Source organism: Mirounga angustirostris, unplaced genomic scaffold (assembly GCF_029215605.1).
Source record: "Mirounga angustirostris isolate CCGP_5_RB_7025 unplaced genomic scaffold, mMirAng1.0.hap1 SCAF_8, whole genome shotgun sequence".
Classification (NCBI taxonomy): Eukaryota; Metazoa; Chordata; class Mammalia; order Carnivora; family Phocidae; genus Mirounga; species Mirounga angustirostris.
The window spans coordinates 30,013,895-30,028,209 of NW_026991716.1; the positions used below are offsets into that span (position 1 = coordinate 30,013,895).

General features: G+C 55.3%; 1 protein-coding gene across 4 annotated transcripts in view; it reads right to left on the minus strand.

The window, feature by feature from the left end:
• Positions 1–510: 510 nt before the first annotated feature.
• COL11A2 (collagen type XI alpha 2 chain) overlaps positions 511–14,315 on the minus strand; it is a 34,748-nt gene continuing 20,943 nt past the window's right edge. For 2 of the 4 annotated variants that reach the window (XM_064597452.1, XM_045865974.2), the window contains 19 exons: positions 14,039–14,092; positions 13,774–13,827; positions 13,559–13,612; positions 13,112–13,219; positions 12,665–12,718; positions 12,421–12,474; positions 12,231–12,284; positions 11,640–11,693; positions 11,266–11,373; positions 11,099–11,152; positions 10,886–10,939; positions 10,482–10,589; positions 10,283–10,336; positions 9,935–9,970; positions 9,687–9,740; positions 9,304–9,571; positions 8,606–8,718; positions 8,025–8,231; positions 513–7,299 (listed from right to left, as the gene is read on the minus strand). In XM_064597452.1, the coding sequence (XP_064453522.1) occupies positions 7,159–7,299; positions 8,025–8,231; positions 8,606–8,718; positions 9,304–9,571; positions 9,687–9,740; positions 9,935–9,970; positions 10,283–10,336; positions 10,482–10,589; positions 10,886–10,939; positions 11,099–11,152; positions 11,266–11,373; positions 11,640–11,693; positions 12,231–12,284; positions 12,421–12,474; positions 12,665–12,718; positions 13,112–13,219; positions 13,559–13,612; positions 13,774–13,827; positions 14,039–14,092 (1,683 nt within the window). In that variant the 3' untranslated portion in view covers positions 513–7,158. Of the gene's footprint in view, positions 7,300–8,024; positions 8,232–8,605; positions 8,719–9,303; positions 9,572–9,686; positions 9,741–9,934; positions 9,971–10,282; positions 10,337–10,481; positions 10,590–10,885; positions 10,940–11,098; positions 11,153–11,265; positions 11,374–11,639; positions 11,694–12,230; positions 12,285–12,420; positions 12,475–12,664; positions 12,719–13,111; positions 13,382–13,558; positions 13,613–13,773; positions 13,828–14,038; positions 14,093–14,315 lie in introns of those variants that run through there. The other 2 variants (XM_064597453.1, XM_064597454.1) reach the window with 2 other exon arrangements.

Below are 14,315 nucleotides of genomic sequence, written 5' to 3' on the forward strand. Positions count from 1 at the left end.
TAATCTCAGGAAACAAACTGAGGGTTGCTGGAGTGGAGGGGGGTGGGAAGGATGGGGTGGCTGGGTGATGGACATTGGGGAGGGTATGTGCTATGGTGAGCACTGTGAATTGTGCAAGACTGATGAATCACAGACCTGTACCTCTGAAACAAATAATATATTATGTGTTAAAAAAAAAAAAAAAAAAGAAGATAGTAGGAAGGAAAAATGAAGGGGGGGAATTGGAGGGGGAGACGAACCATGAGAGACGATGGACTCTGAGAAACAAACTGAGGGTTCTAGAGGGGAGGAGGTGGAGGGATGGGTTAGCCTGGTGATGGGTATTAAGGAGGGCACGTTCTGCATGGAGCACTGGGTGTTATATGCCAACAATGAATCATGGAACACTACATCAAAAACTAATGATGTAATGTATGGTGACTAACATAACATAATAAAATAAAATTTTTTAAAAAAATCCAGATGAGGAGGAAGGAGTCGGTGAGGTAGAAATGAAACAAGATTGGCTATGAGTTGAAAATTTTTATCAACTCATGGCTGATGGATAGCAGAAGATTCATTTTACCATTCTCTCTAGTTCGTGTATTTGAAATTCTCCATTAAAGAAAGTTCTAAAAATAGATGATAGGCATCCCATAGAAACCAGATAAAGCAAATGAGAAAAAGCAGGGTTTTTTAACATTAGACAAAATATCCTGATCAAGATAAAATTCAGTAAACAGGAAGAGGGATCTTTTTTTATTAACAAAGCATAAAATCTTCAATGAAGACACAGTGAGAGTCCACTTATCCATTTGGCACAATAGACACAGGGCGTAGGGTCCACAGTCCTTTTGGGGGTTCATGAAAATGTTTACATTTCTTTTTAAAATAGAAAATGAACTCTTAGATTGAAGAAAATATCTTAATATATAAATATATAATATGAATATATTTATCTGTATAACAACACAGTCATAAAATACAGTTCTGAATTTTTTTTGAGGAAAAGGTCCAGAAAGGCAAATGTGCGTAGGGCTTGTAGAAGTCATAATGCAGCCCTGGGTATCATGGTCATGGATGTTTATGTGCTGAAGAGAAAAGCAGCAAAATACAAACAACAGAGATGCTGGACTCTGGGATTAGATAGCTCATGACATCGTGGCTACAACCGCTGAAAGTGACTTTGGTTGGCCCTTGGGGAGAGGGTGAGTCAGGGAGTGCCAATATGGTCATGACGGGCTGGTTGGATCATGCTGATCAAACTTACAGAACGGGGTCTGCATAGAGGCAAAGATAGCAAGCACCTCTTGGGGTGTCTTCTCCATTATCCCACCTTATGCGGGAAGAGTGCCCCCAACACCTCCCTTACACCCCCCTAGGGCTTCATATAAATTATCTGTCGTCACACTGGGCCACCAGACGTAGAAAGTTGGTTCTCAGGGGGACAGCTCACCAGGACTGGAGCTCCAGGAACCTGAACCACAGAGCCCAGACACACAGAGGTTGAAAGTGGACTGATGGAGCAGTGTTTGTGGCCACACTCAGGGACAAAGTCTATGAACCCGTGAGGTCTCATAACTGTCCTTGCTCTTCCCTATGAAGTCAACCCTTCCTTCAAATCCTGAGTACCCTGACATTTTTATCATAAGTTTCCTTTGGGGCTTAAGCTGTTCTGAGTCAGATTTTATGTTTGTAACAAAAAGAAACTTTAGGGGCGCCTGGCTGGCTCAGTCTGTAGAGCATGTGACTCTTGACCTCAGGGTCACGAGTTCAAGCCCCACATGGGGTGTGGAACCTATTTAAAATAAATTTAAAAAAAGAATAGATGGGCGCCTGGGTGGCTCAGTCATTTAAGCGTCTGCCTTCGGCTCAGGTCGTGATCCCAGGGTCCTGGGATCAAGTCCCCACATCGCGCTCTCTCCTCAGTGAGAAGTCTGCTTCTCCCTCTGCCCCTCTCCCCCTACCCCACTCATGCTCTCTCTTGCAAAAATAAATAAATAAAACCTCTTTTTAAAAAATTGAATAAAGAAAGAATAGAAAAGAAAAGAAACTTTAGACGTACAGAGTCTTGACAGCACTAAGATCAGAAGTTGAAAGGGGAGCAGTGTGCCCCAGACCCAGTGTGTCAGCAGTGATCAAGGCAAGGAGATTTAACCAGGGCAGTGTGGCCAGTTCCCCTCCCTTCTCTTTCCAGTGCAAAGGTTGTCACTAACAGGAGGATTATTCCTTGATAGAGCAAGTGCTCTCCCATTTTGCATAGGAGAAAACTGATGCTCATAGTAAAAAAGTAGCCCCACCAGAAGCAAAACACCACTGGCAAGTTACATGCAGGAGAAGCCTTGGTTAGCAATGCAGAGAGATCTGCCAGCTAGCATCGGTCAGTACCCTCCTCCGCCCTGAGTCTGCTCAACCCTACCCGGCCTAGACCAGCTGCCACAGCAGACTTTTTTGTCTGATGTCCTCTGCCACCAGGGCTCCAATCAAATGGGGTGCTATTTCCCGTCTTCTCCCTAACCTGAATATCTCTGAAACACGTTTCCTAGTTTTTAATTTTTATTTGTTTATTTCTATAGATTTTCAATTCTGAAAGGTAGGGAAAATATTAAGGTGTTAAAAATGCAGGTGGTGGAAAGTTGCAGAGTTAGAAGAAATCTCTACCAGCACTAATAGCATAGGTGTACCTGAGTTAGTGGGAAGAACTGGCCCACTGTGTGACCCATCAATACGGCCCAGACCGAGGGGAGACATGAACATAACACAGGAATGCGTCACCACCACCCAGCCCTGTAGAGGTGAAGTGGCAAGACCTGGAACGTGACCTTTACACCAGCTGCCATAGTATCCAGTGTCGCTTTTATCTGTTATGCTTTAGAAAACCACGTACCTATTCAAAAGGCCTTCCACCTGGAAGTAAGATGTAACTAATAGAGGGGCGCCTGGGTGGCTTAGTCAGTTGGGCGTCTGCCTTCGGCTCAGGTCATGATCCCAGGGTCCTGGGATCGAGCCCTGCGTAGGGCTCCTGGCTCATCAGGGAATCTGCTTCTCCGTCTCCCTCTGCCCCTTCCCTCCTGCTCGTGCTGGCTCACTCTCTCTCTCTCTCTCTCTCTCTCTCTCGTGCTCTCTTGCACTCTCTCTCTTTCTCAAATAAAAAAATAAAGTCTTTTAAAAAGATGTTACTACTAGAAAGAGAAGGCAGAGCAAATTAACCAGTGGATTGTCATGCCCCTGTTACCTGAGGGAAGGCAGTGTGGTGGGCTGGCTCTCACTGCGGCTTATTCTACCATCTTGGCTGCTTGAGGGTAACCCTAAAGGAGGTGCCCTTATAGATGTCCCTGGTCCTCGTTCAGGGACCAGTGGGACAGGTCTTCCCAACTGAGAAGGCAGTCAGCCGGTAGTGCCGGTTCCCATGAAACTACCCTGAAGGTGAGAAAAATAAAAAAGTAAAAGGAAGCCGATGGCAAGCACCCAGGGGTGATTTCTGCTCACCTGCACAGGTTTGAGTTGGGAAACGTTACCATGGCCTGTTAGGATATGGCCCTAACACTCTCTGCTGACCACACCAAACTTGAAGGAATAGGGGCTACATACCCACAAAACTGGGTCACCACCGCCTACTGCACAGGCACTTTTTTCTGAGGCAACTACAGCCTCATCTTGACCCACTCCCTTCCCTGTCGGTCTCTACCCCGACCTACCCTGATCCATACAGAAACTACAAATCCCAACATGCAACACAGCCAAGGATCTTGAGGCCTTCTGGGATATGTAGTGCTCCCAGGTACAGAAATCCAAGCGGTCCGAATTTTACAAGCTGTTTTTTGACCATAAGTTACGATGCCAAAAATCTCAGCGCGAGGCTAAGAAGCAGCTCCAAGAGTGTGAAGGGCTAGAGCACCCATCCCCACAGCCTTCGCGCAAAATCTCACTACCTCCCTGAGGTAGTTTGGCTGTGGGCCTGTGTCCAGGCCCTTCACAGCCTCATCCAACCTGGGTGGGGTCTTGCTAATGCACACATCTGTCATATCACTTATCTTTCCAAACATCATCAGTGACTCCCTCCTCCTTACTGGGTTCAAGTTAAACTTGTTTGAGAGGCAGTCAGGAGTTTCAGAACCCAGCCCTTCCCGCAAGTTTGTGTTCTGACCCAATCAAACCCAAAGTAGCTCCCCAAAGTCTCTGCCTCTCTCCTCTTTACAGACTCCCCGCCCCATCCAGAAGCCTCCACCGCCCACAGCCCTTGGAGCTGCTACCAGCACCCACATGCCCCTGCGCTACCCACACCCAGCGCCATCCCAAAACTCCCACCTCTGCCCTTCAGATCCTCCCATCTGTCCTTAGAGCCAGGCTCTCGTTTGTCCCACGGGAGGCAAAAGTCCCGCTGCAAGGAGACGGCTGTGGTTCTGACATTCTCCGCTGCAACTTGGCACAGAATCGCTCGTAAAACTGTTGTCTGGGGTTGGTTGGCCTTCTAGCTAAATAGGCTTTTGTGGATTGGCCTGGGACCCAACTGCCATGTATAAATGTTATCTGAGTGAATGTATGGCATTGCTTCATGATGAAAAGCCCTCTGAGCTCAGAGCATCTGACCAAAAGGGACCTTTGGGGACACTCCCCTTTGTGCTCTGAGGGCAACCTCTGTGGGTTTGGCTCCAATTGCAGAGAGAGCCCGGAAAAGCCCAGCTCTGGCCCAGCCTGGCTGGGAATGGGTGTGGGCAAGGATCTATTTAGATCTGATCTTCCCTTGAGCTGAGGCCCAGGAGGAAAGGGAGGGGGTTGCGCGAAGCCTTTGGGACTTGGAGACTGAGACCGAGGGTGTCAGTGATCCCAAAAACCCATCCACCGCCTGACCCCGAAAAGACGAGATCAGGGGGCTTCCCCTCCATTCAGCCTCCTCTTGGGTTGGGAAAGTGGGAGTTCCGTGGGTGACAAAGGAAGGGGCAGCGTGTTAGGGACGTTTTACTCCACCGGCCCTTTGGCGGGCCGAGGTCTTGGCTCCGGCACCAGGGGGCAGCAGAGGCGGAGATGCGTGGAGAAGGTTTTTTTGTTTGTTTTGGGGGGGTTGTTTTTGTTGTTGTTTTCACCTGCAAACGGTTTTCCTGCCCACAGTCGATGCCAGGCTGGGCTTCTAGACCCCATAAGAGAGCTTCCTTGGATCGACAGTGAGCTTGCTCCACCACTCTAGGGTTTCAGAGAAAGGAGTTCTCTCCTCAGGACGGGGACGATCAAGGCTGTGCGGTCGGGGATCCAGCAGGAGGGGCGGGGTGCGGCCTCCTGGGACTCGGGGTCCCTCCCGGGCCCACCTGGGGGCGCGGGTTGAGGCCGCCGGCAAGCACACATGGGCCCAAGCGAGCTCCAGCGAGGATTGGGAAGAGGCCCCGGAGTAAGTTTTATTCTACTGGCGGGAGGGGAGGGAGCCAGGAAACGCTGTGTAAGGATCGGAAACCCCAGGAGAGGCGGGGAAGCCAGCTAGGGATGCCTGGCTGAGCGGCTGCCCTGAACAGAAGGGCCCTACCCAGACTCAGAGGGCACAGAGCTACTGAACAAGCCCTGAGAGGGGCCGCTGAGGAAGGAGTACGTGGGGGCAGATCAGCACACGACGGGCCAAGGACTGTGCACTTGACACAGAGAGAAGCCTGGAAGGGCATAGCCGGTAATATGCGCAGGTGTGGGTGGCCTTCGACCACACCTGCTGCCAGGACCACGGCACACCTGAAGGGGAAGGATGAGGTGACCAGAGGCACAGGGGCAAGAAACATTGTCTTGGATATGGGTCTCAGTCTCCTCATTTGCCAAGAGTTTGGACTAGACCATGTAAGGCCCCCTTCCAGCCCCGAGGTCCCTAAAGATGGGGCCCGGGGTGCAGGAAGGCCATGTTTGACCTGGACACAAGGAAGACAGGCACACCCTCACCCAGAAACAATCCAGCATCCGTGTCAGACAGAGCCCTGGCGCTCCACCTGATGTCACTGGGAGATCAGTTGGTGAGTCTGGACTTGTCAGCCAGGTTTTATGAACTTTTTCTGGGCCCTGATACCACAAAAGGACAGGCCCCCTGGGGAAAGGGATTAAGCCTTCCATTTCTGGTAAAGCCTCAGCTGGCAAAGAGGGGTACAGGTTGGTCCGGGGTTGAAATAACAACACAAGCACCACACATGTGTGCCCCGGGAGGAGGTGATCACATTATTTAACCATCAGTCAGAACGGACACTGGTCATAGGGCTAGACAAGGTCCTGGGAGTCCCTTCCATCCAGATGCCACACATTAACTCTTCCATAGCAGGATCAGGGAAGGTGTGGGGGTGCTCAGGGGTGGGACCAGGGTGGCCAGGATGGCAGTGGGATACTCAGGGGCTCAGAGCCATGGGATTGACAAGCTCATAAGGATGAATTTCCGTATTTCAACAGTACTGAATACAGGTCCTGCTCTCACCCCTCACCCTTCCAGTTCCCCCTGGGGGGTGCGACCTGCTCCCCAAGTCACAGGCAGGTCCTGCAAGCCCCAGACCAAGTGAGAGACAGCCAGTGTGTGGGTCAGGGAGCCAAACACCCGGGAGGTGGAGCGGAGAAAGCCCCACCCTGGGCAGAGAGAGTCAGACCCTGAGGCAAAGGAGACCATATATTCCAACATTCACAGTGGGTGCTGCAGGCGGGCTGTGAGGGAGGTGGGGTTTGGCCTGAAAACGTCCCCCCACAGTCACTGAGGAAAGCCCTGAGGCAAGGAGGAGGGTGCCGGGGCTCACCCCTGGGGAGCCCTGTCTCTGAAGTCTGCTGATTTTTGTTGGCATTTCTCTCTTTATCTTTTTTTGTTCTTTTGTTCTCCACTCTTTAAATAATTAATATAATTACTTTTAAATACAAAATACACAGTGTCCTTTCTCTTCTCTTCCACTTGTTTGGGGGTGATTGGGAGGTGAGTTTTAAATAAGGGTCCCGGCTGTCTAACAGGTCACAGGCTCCAGGTGGGAGGGCCAAGAGCCCCAGATGCCACCCCTCCCCTGGGGCGCCCGACACGTGCGCTTCACCCCTCCCCTGGTCTGCCCCTGACTGGGGGCTCTCGGCGCCCTGGCCCAGAGCCCCCTAGATGGTGAGGAGCCCTCTCAGGAGATGGCACAGAGCTGATGCTGTGGGATTCCAGGTGGGCCTGGTTTCAGCGGACAGGGTCAGACAGAGAAGGTCCTAGCCCATGAAGCAGGCGGGCCCCAGCAGCAGCCCTCCCCGCCGAGGGGGGGCCCCCAGGTCTGAGAAGGAGGCGTCCAGCACTGGGAGCTGCTCCACCACAGGTGTCCGCACCTCCAGCACCATCCGGCCTTGCTGTGTCTTGGGGGGAGAAGGGGGAGAGGGAGCAGTGAGCGTGGTGGAGGCACGCGCACGCCCCACGGATGCCCCAGCCTCGGCCGGGCTCGCCTCTCCTCTGAGCACCCAATCCTTGTCACGTGGTCAGACTTGCTAGACTTCCTTCCTCAAATTTCTCCCAGAGTCAGGCCTGGGAAAGCTAGGAAGATTGGATATGCGTGTACGTGTGCACGTGTGTACACCCACACGCACATGGGCTCACAAGCCAGTCCCTGCGGCTTTGGGCTTGTCTTTGAGATTATCCACTGTGGTGGTTGTGCGAGTCTGGGTCACCCCACAGGGATGTGTAAACAGGTGTCTGTGGTGTAACTGTGACACTATCTGACCTGATTCCCCATGTGTATGCCTGGGTGACCCTGGCCAGGCAACGCTGGGGGTGTATGTACAGACTGTGGGTGTCTGTGCGCTCCTGTGCCTTCACAGGCTGGGGGGTGATCTGCACCCCTGCATGCCTCTGTCGCACAACCCGTGTGAACATGTGCACGAGCCGGCGTGGCTCACTCCGGGTGATGCTGGTGTGTGCCCAGAGGTGAGCCCCACCCTCCTCGCCCCTGCCAGCGCTCCCTCGGCTGTATCTGACACAAAGAAGTGGGACTGCTCCTGCTCTTCCTGGGTGCCTCTGCCCAAAGGGTCTTCCAGCAGCCTGACTCCAGGATGCACCCCCCCGCCCAGCTCTTCCTGCTTCCCACCTGACAGTCGTCTCTGAATTCCTTGACATAGGGGCTGGTCTCCAGGCTCAGCTCATCCTCATTGGCCCCCCGGAGCTTCAGGGGACCATCTTGGGCCACCCCAGAGCAGGGGTACGAGACATCTTGGTGGGCTGAGACGCTGAGCAGCCGCAGGAAGGTGAGCTGGACCACACCGACCGGGGAGCCTTCTGAGTCCACGTAAGAGAACTGGCAGGAGAGAGGCCAGCGAGTGAGGGGCAGACAGAGCAGGGCTTGCGGAGCGTCTACGGAAGCGGGGACCCAGGGCCAGTGTCACGGGCAGGGTCACGGGCAGGGAACGGGGGCGGGCAGAAAGGGCTGGGGGAGAATGAGGGGCCAAAGCGGGAGCCGGGGACTGACTGAGGGTAAACAAAAGGCAAGCTTTGTCTTGGGTTGTCAAGGGAAGGAGACAAAGTGAGCAGCGGCGGGCTGGTGGTGAGAAGTGAAGAGTCAAGGAAAGAAGGGGCAGCAGGTTCTGTAGGGCCAGGGTGCCTGTCCCAGAATCCCAGAAGCCACTGGGGCTGTGAGTGAGGCAGGGGAGGAAGTCAGGGGCCAGCTCTCACTTGCGTGACGTCATCCCTGGGGGTCACACATGTTTCCCCCCCCGCTGTAAAGTTGCAGAAAACCCGGAAGGCATCCCGAGCACAGCCCTGGTTGGGGTCGACCCAGTACTCTCCTGTTGGGTGAGGGAGAGGGAAGGGTCAGGGCCCCCACAGGTGGGACCCAAGACGCTCCTTGCTCCCCTTCCCACTCCCCACCCCGCTGCTCTAACCCCCCCACCCTCCCCACCCCCTTCCCCACCATGACCTCAGTCTCCAGGTCCCACTGTCCCCCAGAACCCCACAACGCTGCCCACCCTACTTCGCACTCCATCATCACCTTACACCCCTGCCCGCCTGTGGCACCCCTCCCTGCAGCAGTACCCCCAGGCTCCCGACGGAGGAGGCAGGAGCACTGACTCCCTCACGTCGGTATGATATGTGGTCGTAGATTCGCACGCATGCCCGTCTGTAAATGCAAACACGTGTGTACACGTGCGCATGTTTGTCACTCCCTGTAGACAGCGGGCTGATTGTGAGCCGGCACGCGCTGGTAGGAGCAGATCAGTTGTTAAATGTTGAAAGCCTTCTGACCTAGTTGGTAAAGAGCTGCTGCTCCAAGCCCCTGGGCCCTCACCCCTACCCCACACCTTCCCCAAGGAGTCCTGGCATCCATTCTGCTTTTCATTGTTGTTACGCTGTTTCCTGAAGCGGGCACTGACCGTCAGGCAGCTCCGGGTGGCAGAGCTTCAGGTCCTGGCAGGTGCGAGCGGGGCTGTCCTGGCTCCCTGTCGGCTGCCTCAGCTGCTCAATCTCCTCCCGCAGGGAGTCAAGAGAGCCAAAGATCTCCTCCAGCCCCCCAGCACTGCCCGGAGCCCCCCCAGTCGGTATGGCCTCATCCTCCTGCATAAGGCGGCTTCCGTCCACCGAGCGCCGAGTCTTCTTGGGCATCTGGATGGGCAGGGGCTGGATCACCTCGCCCGGGGGGCCCTGGTTGGAGGGATGGATGGAGAAGGTGAGAGACAAGATTGATAGGAGGGGGAAGCTGAGAAACAAGGAGATAGAGAGGCCGAGGCAGAGAAGCAGGCCCTGACATGTAACTCACCGGGTATCCTGGAGGACCCTGGACGCCCTTCTCTCCCTTGGGTCCAGCTGGGCCCTGCCAAAGGAGTAAATGAGGTCATGGAGGAGTCAAGGGGTCACGCATGCAATCAAGGCCCCAGAAGGATCAAGTCAGTCTCTGGGCTGGGAATGAGGAGCTCCACTGGAGGGAGCATGTTTGCCCTGGAGAGAAAGCGTCAAGTCCAGCTGGGGGAAGGGGGCAGAGCTCACAGCTGCCTGGGGGTCACTCACTGTGGCTCCTTTGGCTCCTTTGGGGCCAGCAGGTCCCTGTGAAATGAGGAACAAGAGAGAGACGGTCACCACAGGGGACGGTTGGGACGTGGAGGAATGGAGAGGCTAAATCATGAGTCCACAGGACCCTGGCTTTACAGCAGGAGGGAGGGGCAGGCGTGAGGGACCACGGGGATATTCGGGGGGCCCTGGAAGGATCGGGGGGAACACTGCGGGTGTGAGGACATATGGAGGACACTGGGGCCTATTCTGCTTAGGCTGGTGGTTGCCATGGAAGCCATTGGGGGATTATGGAGCGGGGAGTAGTGGGGTTGAGGGGATTTAGTGAGGAACAGATGGGGTACTCACAGGGAGGCCAGGAGGCCCTCCAGGACCAATAGGACCAGATGCTCCCGGGATACCCTAGGAAGGAGAGGGGCATGGTTCAACTGGGTCCTCCTCCACACCCCCTCCCTTACCCCCCAGCTGAGTCTTCACCTCCTCCCTTCCACCCCCAACACAAATCCCCACACTCATCCACCCAGACCTTCCAAGACCATGTCCTCACCGTCTCTCCCTTCTGTCCAGCAGAGCCCTGAGGGCCAGGAAGTCCCCGATCACCCTTCTCTCCCTGCTCCCCAGGGGGCCCGATCAGTCCGATGAGACCTGGGTGACCCTGGAGAACGGACAGGTGGTCGGGGGAGGCAGAGATGAGACACGTGGGTGCAGAAGAAAAAGCCCACAGGGGTCAGAGCCCAGAAGACAAGAGAGACTTGGGCACAGAGCCTGAGGACAGAGCAGGGCCTGTGAACAATCCTCACTGAGTAAGGACCCCCAAAGATGCTGTGTAAGATGCTGAGTAAGAACCCCCTCGGTGCTGGAGGCCTGAGCACAGTGGTAGGCACTCAGGGTCCCCATAGGCTTCCGGGGTGAAGTTGAGGGGAGATACCTGGCCGCATGTCTGTCACTCACCTTCTCGCCCTTGGCTCCAACATCACCTCGAAGGCCAGGAAGCCCCGGGGGCCCCTGTGAGGAGACAGGAAGTCACTCTCTCCATGGAAAGGTGGGAACAAGCTCTCCCCACTGCCATTTTCCACTTCCTCCAGGGCTTCAGCTGGATGCCCACTGCCCAAGGGCACCACCATCCTCACCCCCACCCACCCCACCTAATCCAGAGTCACTCACCACAGGACCTGGAGGCCCCGCCTGGCCTGTGGCCCCAGGACGGCCTTGCTGACCCTGCAGATTCAAGGGGACCACAGAGATCAGGAGAACTGTCCCCACACAGGCACCCCTCCAAAGGCCCCGGACCCCTCCTACCCCCAGCCAAGCCTCTCTGCTCCATGACTCACCACTGAGCCTGGGAGTCCCCTTAGACCATCAGGACCAGGTTTCCCTGCTGGGCCTGCTGGACCCATGGGACCTGTCTTCCCTGGGGCACCCACAGCACCAGGATCCCCCTGAAACGTGTACAAGGAATGAGTCTTAAAGGGCAAAGGAAAGGGGTACGGGTGGGGGTAGGGGGGTCCAAGGTGGACAGGATGAGGCAGAGAGGAGGCGCCAAACCCCAGGAGCTCCTGGAGCAGGAACAGGAATAAGTACAGGGAACCTCCCTCGAGACAAGAGGCTCAGCATGGGGTAGACATCTGGAGAGAGGAATCTGAGGAACCAGAGGTGCCAGGAGATGGAGGGAATATTCCAGCATCCAGGATAGCCTCGCCCTCACCTTGGCTCCCTTCTCTCCTTGCCGCCCCTCAGGACCAGGCAAGCCAGCAGGACCCTGCAGATGGAGACAGGAAGGAAAAGTCAATGAGGTAGTGAGTCTCCAGGCTCAGCTACTTTCCCCCTGCACACACACACACACACACACACACACACACTTGTGCACGCACCATCAGAGTCACAGGAGCTGATTGACAGATGAGCTGGTACAGCTGTACCAGTTGTTAAAATACTGAGGAGCTCTGTGTATTCAGCAAAGAGTCACTTGCCCACACACCATCTAGTGCGCCACCTTCTACCCCAGCAACTAGAGGGTTAATCCTTAGCCTAGCAGGGGCCCTCCAGGAAAGCTAGCCCCTTCCTCCAGGGTGCATTCTGATCAGTTGATGAGTACTACCCCCACCCCGCCCCCAGCAAGAACATACCCAGGAACAGACATACTCACTTATACACGGCACACTTACAAATACAATGTTCACGCACATGCACCCCATCCCCAGGCACCCCCCTGACCATCCCATCTGCCACTGCCCCATCCTCCATCTACCTTGCCCAAGGACTGCCCCTCAAGGTCCCAGATGTCCACCTCACTTACCCGCTTTCCAAGTGGTCCAGGAGGTCCATTCTCCCCAGTGGGACCAGGGGATCCCTATGGAGGGAGGAATAGGGGTGGGTGAGTGTTTAGCCTCCAGCCAATGGACCCTTCAGGAGCAGGGTATAAAAAGGGGGTAATGGTCCTGAAGGCTTGGGCTCGGTGGTGGAGGGAGGGGTCACTGGTCACTCACAGACTGTCCTGGCTCGCCATCCTCTCCTCGGTCACCCTTCACACCATCCTGGCCCTGCAGGGATGAAGCAAGGTCAGGGGTTGCCCCAACCTGGCTGGCATCAGCCGCAAAACTGCCAATCCTCTCATCCCTCTGCCTGCCCTGCCATACCCCCAGCTTCCCCCACTCAAGCCCATCAGCCGCATGAAGGCCCTGTACAGGAGCCCACCCTCTCTCCCTCTTCTTCTCCCTAGGGAAGACTCACCCGAGGGCCACCTTCTCCAGGAGGGCCAGGATCACCAGGAAAACCAACAGGACCCTAATGTGGAGAACAGGGTCAAGGTCACAACCCCCTAAGCCTCCAGAGCCAACACAGAGCCCCAGGGCACATGTCACATTCTCCCTTTCTGCAGGCCTTACCCACCTGCACACCCTGGGGAGATAGTCTCCCGCACTCTGTCTTCCCCACCTCATGCACTTCATGCTTTCTGATGCTTTCAGGGAATTAATTAGAAGGCATCTCTCACTTTCTCTCTCTGGATTTCAGATCCCAAACATCCCTCCCAGGAGACCTCATTCCCAGAGTCTTCCACCCAAATGGTCCCCCATTCTTGGGTTCCCCCTACTGCAAGACCCTCCCACTCACACACACCCACATTCCCAGGTCTCTCATTCACAAGGCCCTCTTCCCAGCCCCTCCCCCCAAACTCACAGGGTTCCCTTTGGGGCCATCATCACCGGCGGGGCCTTTAGGCCCTGGTGGTCCTGCCTCTCCTGGCTGCCCCGACTCTCCTTTCTCCCCACGCTCCCCGCGTGGGCCCTGAAGGATGAGTAGAGGGTACAGATGGTCCCAAAGGGGTCTTGAAGATCAAGGACGTAGCCCCTGCTTCCAAGATACCTTCAGCCTCCCCTCCACCCCCTCAGTGACAGGGGGATGCACACAGAAAGTCAAGCCCATAGGGAGTCCTCTGGTCCTGCTTCCCTTCAAAGAAAGAGCATGGGGCTCACTCAGACCCAGGGGTCCAGCCTCACAGAGGATTAGGAGAACAGGCTCCTGGGCTTTGGAGACGCTCCAGCTCCGGGAGGTCACAGCAACCGGGAGCTGGTGTTGAGGAGGGTGATGGGGATTAGGGAGCAAGGCCTCAGAGATTTCACTCACTTTGACACCTGGCTCGCCCTGGACCCCTGGAGCTCCTGACTCTCCTGGCTCCCCCTGCAAGGAAACTCAGGTCAAAAACCTCCTTTCCCCAAAAAATCTTGATATTCCCCACATCTCATTCCCTTTTGTCCCACCCCCAATCAAAACTGGCAGAAGTCCAACCTTGATACCCCCTGTCCGGGACAAGTCCATTCATTCACCCCCTTCCCAGTTACCTTCTCTCCAGGGGGACCCAGGTTCCCAACACCTCCCGGGGGACCTTGCGGACCCTGGAAGAGGAACAGAAGTAGGAATCATTGCTTAAGGGAGGAGGTAGAGCCTGAATGAGCACCCTGAGGTCACAGCAGTGAGACAATGGGAGGCCTTCCAGGGCCGTTGACTTTTCATAGCAGCTGAGATGAGACTAGAGTTTGTAGTCTGGGGAAAGGGAGGCAGAACTGGCCAGAGTGATCTGAAGGGACAGAGGCTGAGAGGACTCACATCAGCTCCATTGGGTCCAGCTGGGCCTCTAGGTCCTGGGGGGCCAGGTGGTCCCTGGGGAAAAGAGATACAGCAGAGATGGGGACGGGAAGAGAAAGAAAGAGCATTAAGCACACAGGAATGGCTGAGGGTTGGGTGAGGCAGACATCGTGGGGGGCGGGGTAGCAGGGGAGGGGGGCAGCCCCGCCAGGAAGCAGTATGCAGGGAGCAGGGGATGCTGCGGGAGCTGGATAGGGGGAGACTAGTAGGTGGGGTTAGGGCCAGAGGGTCACACGCT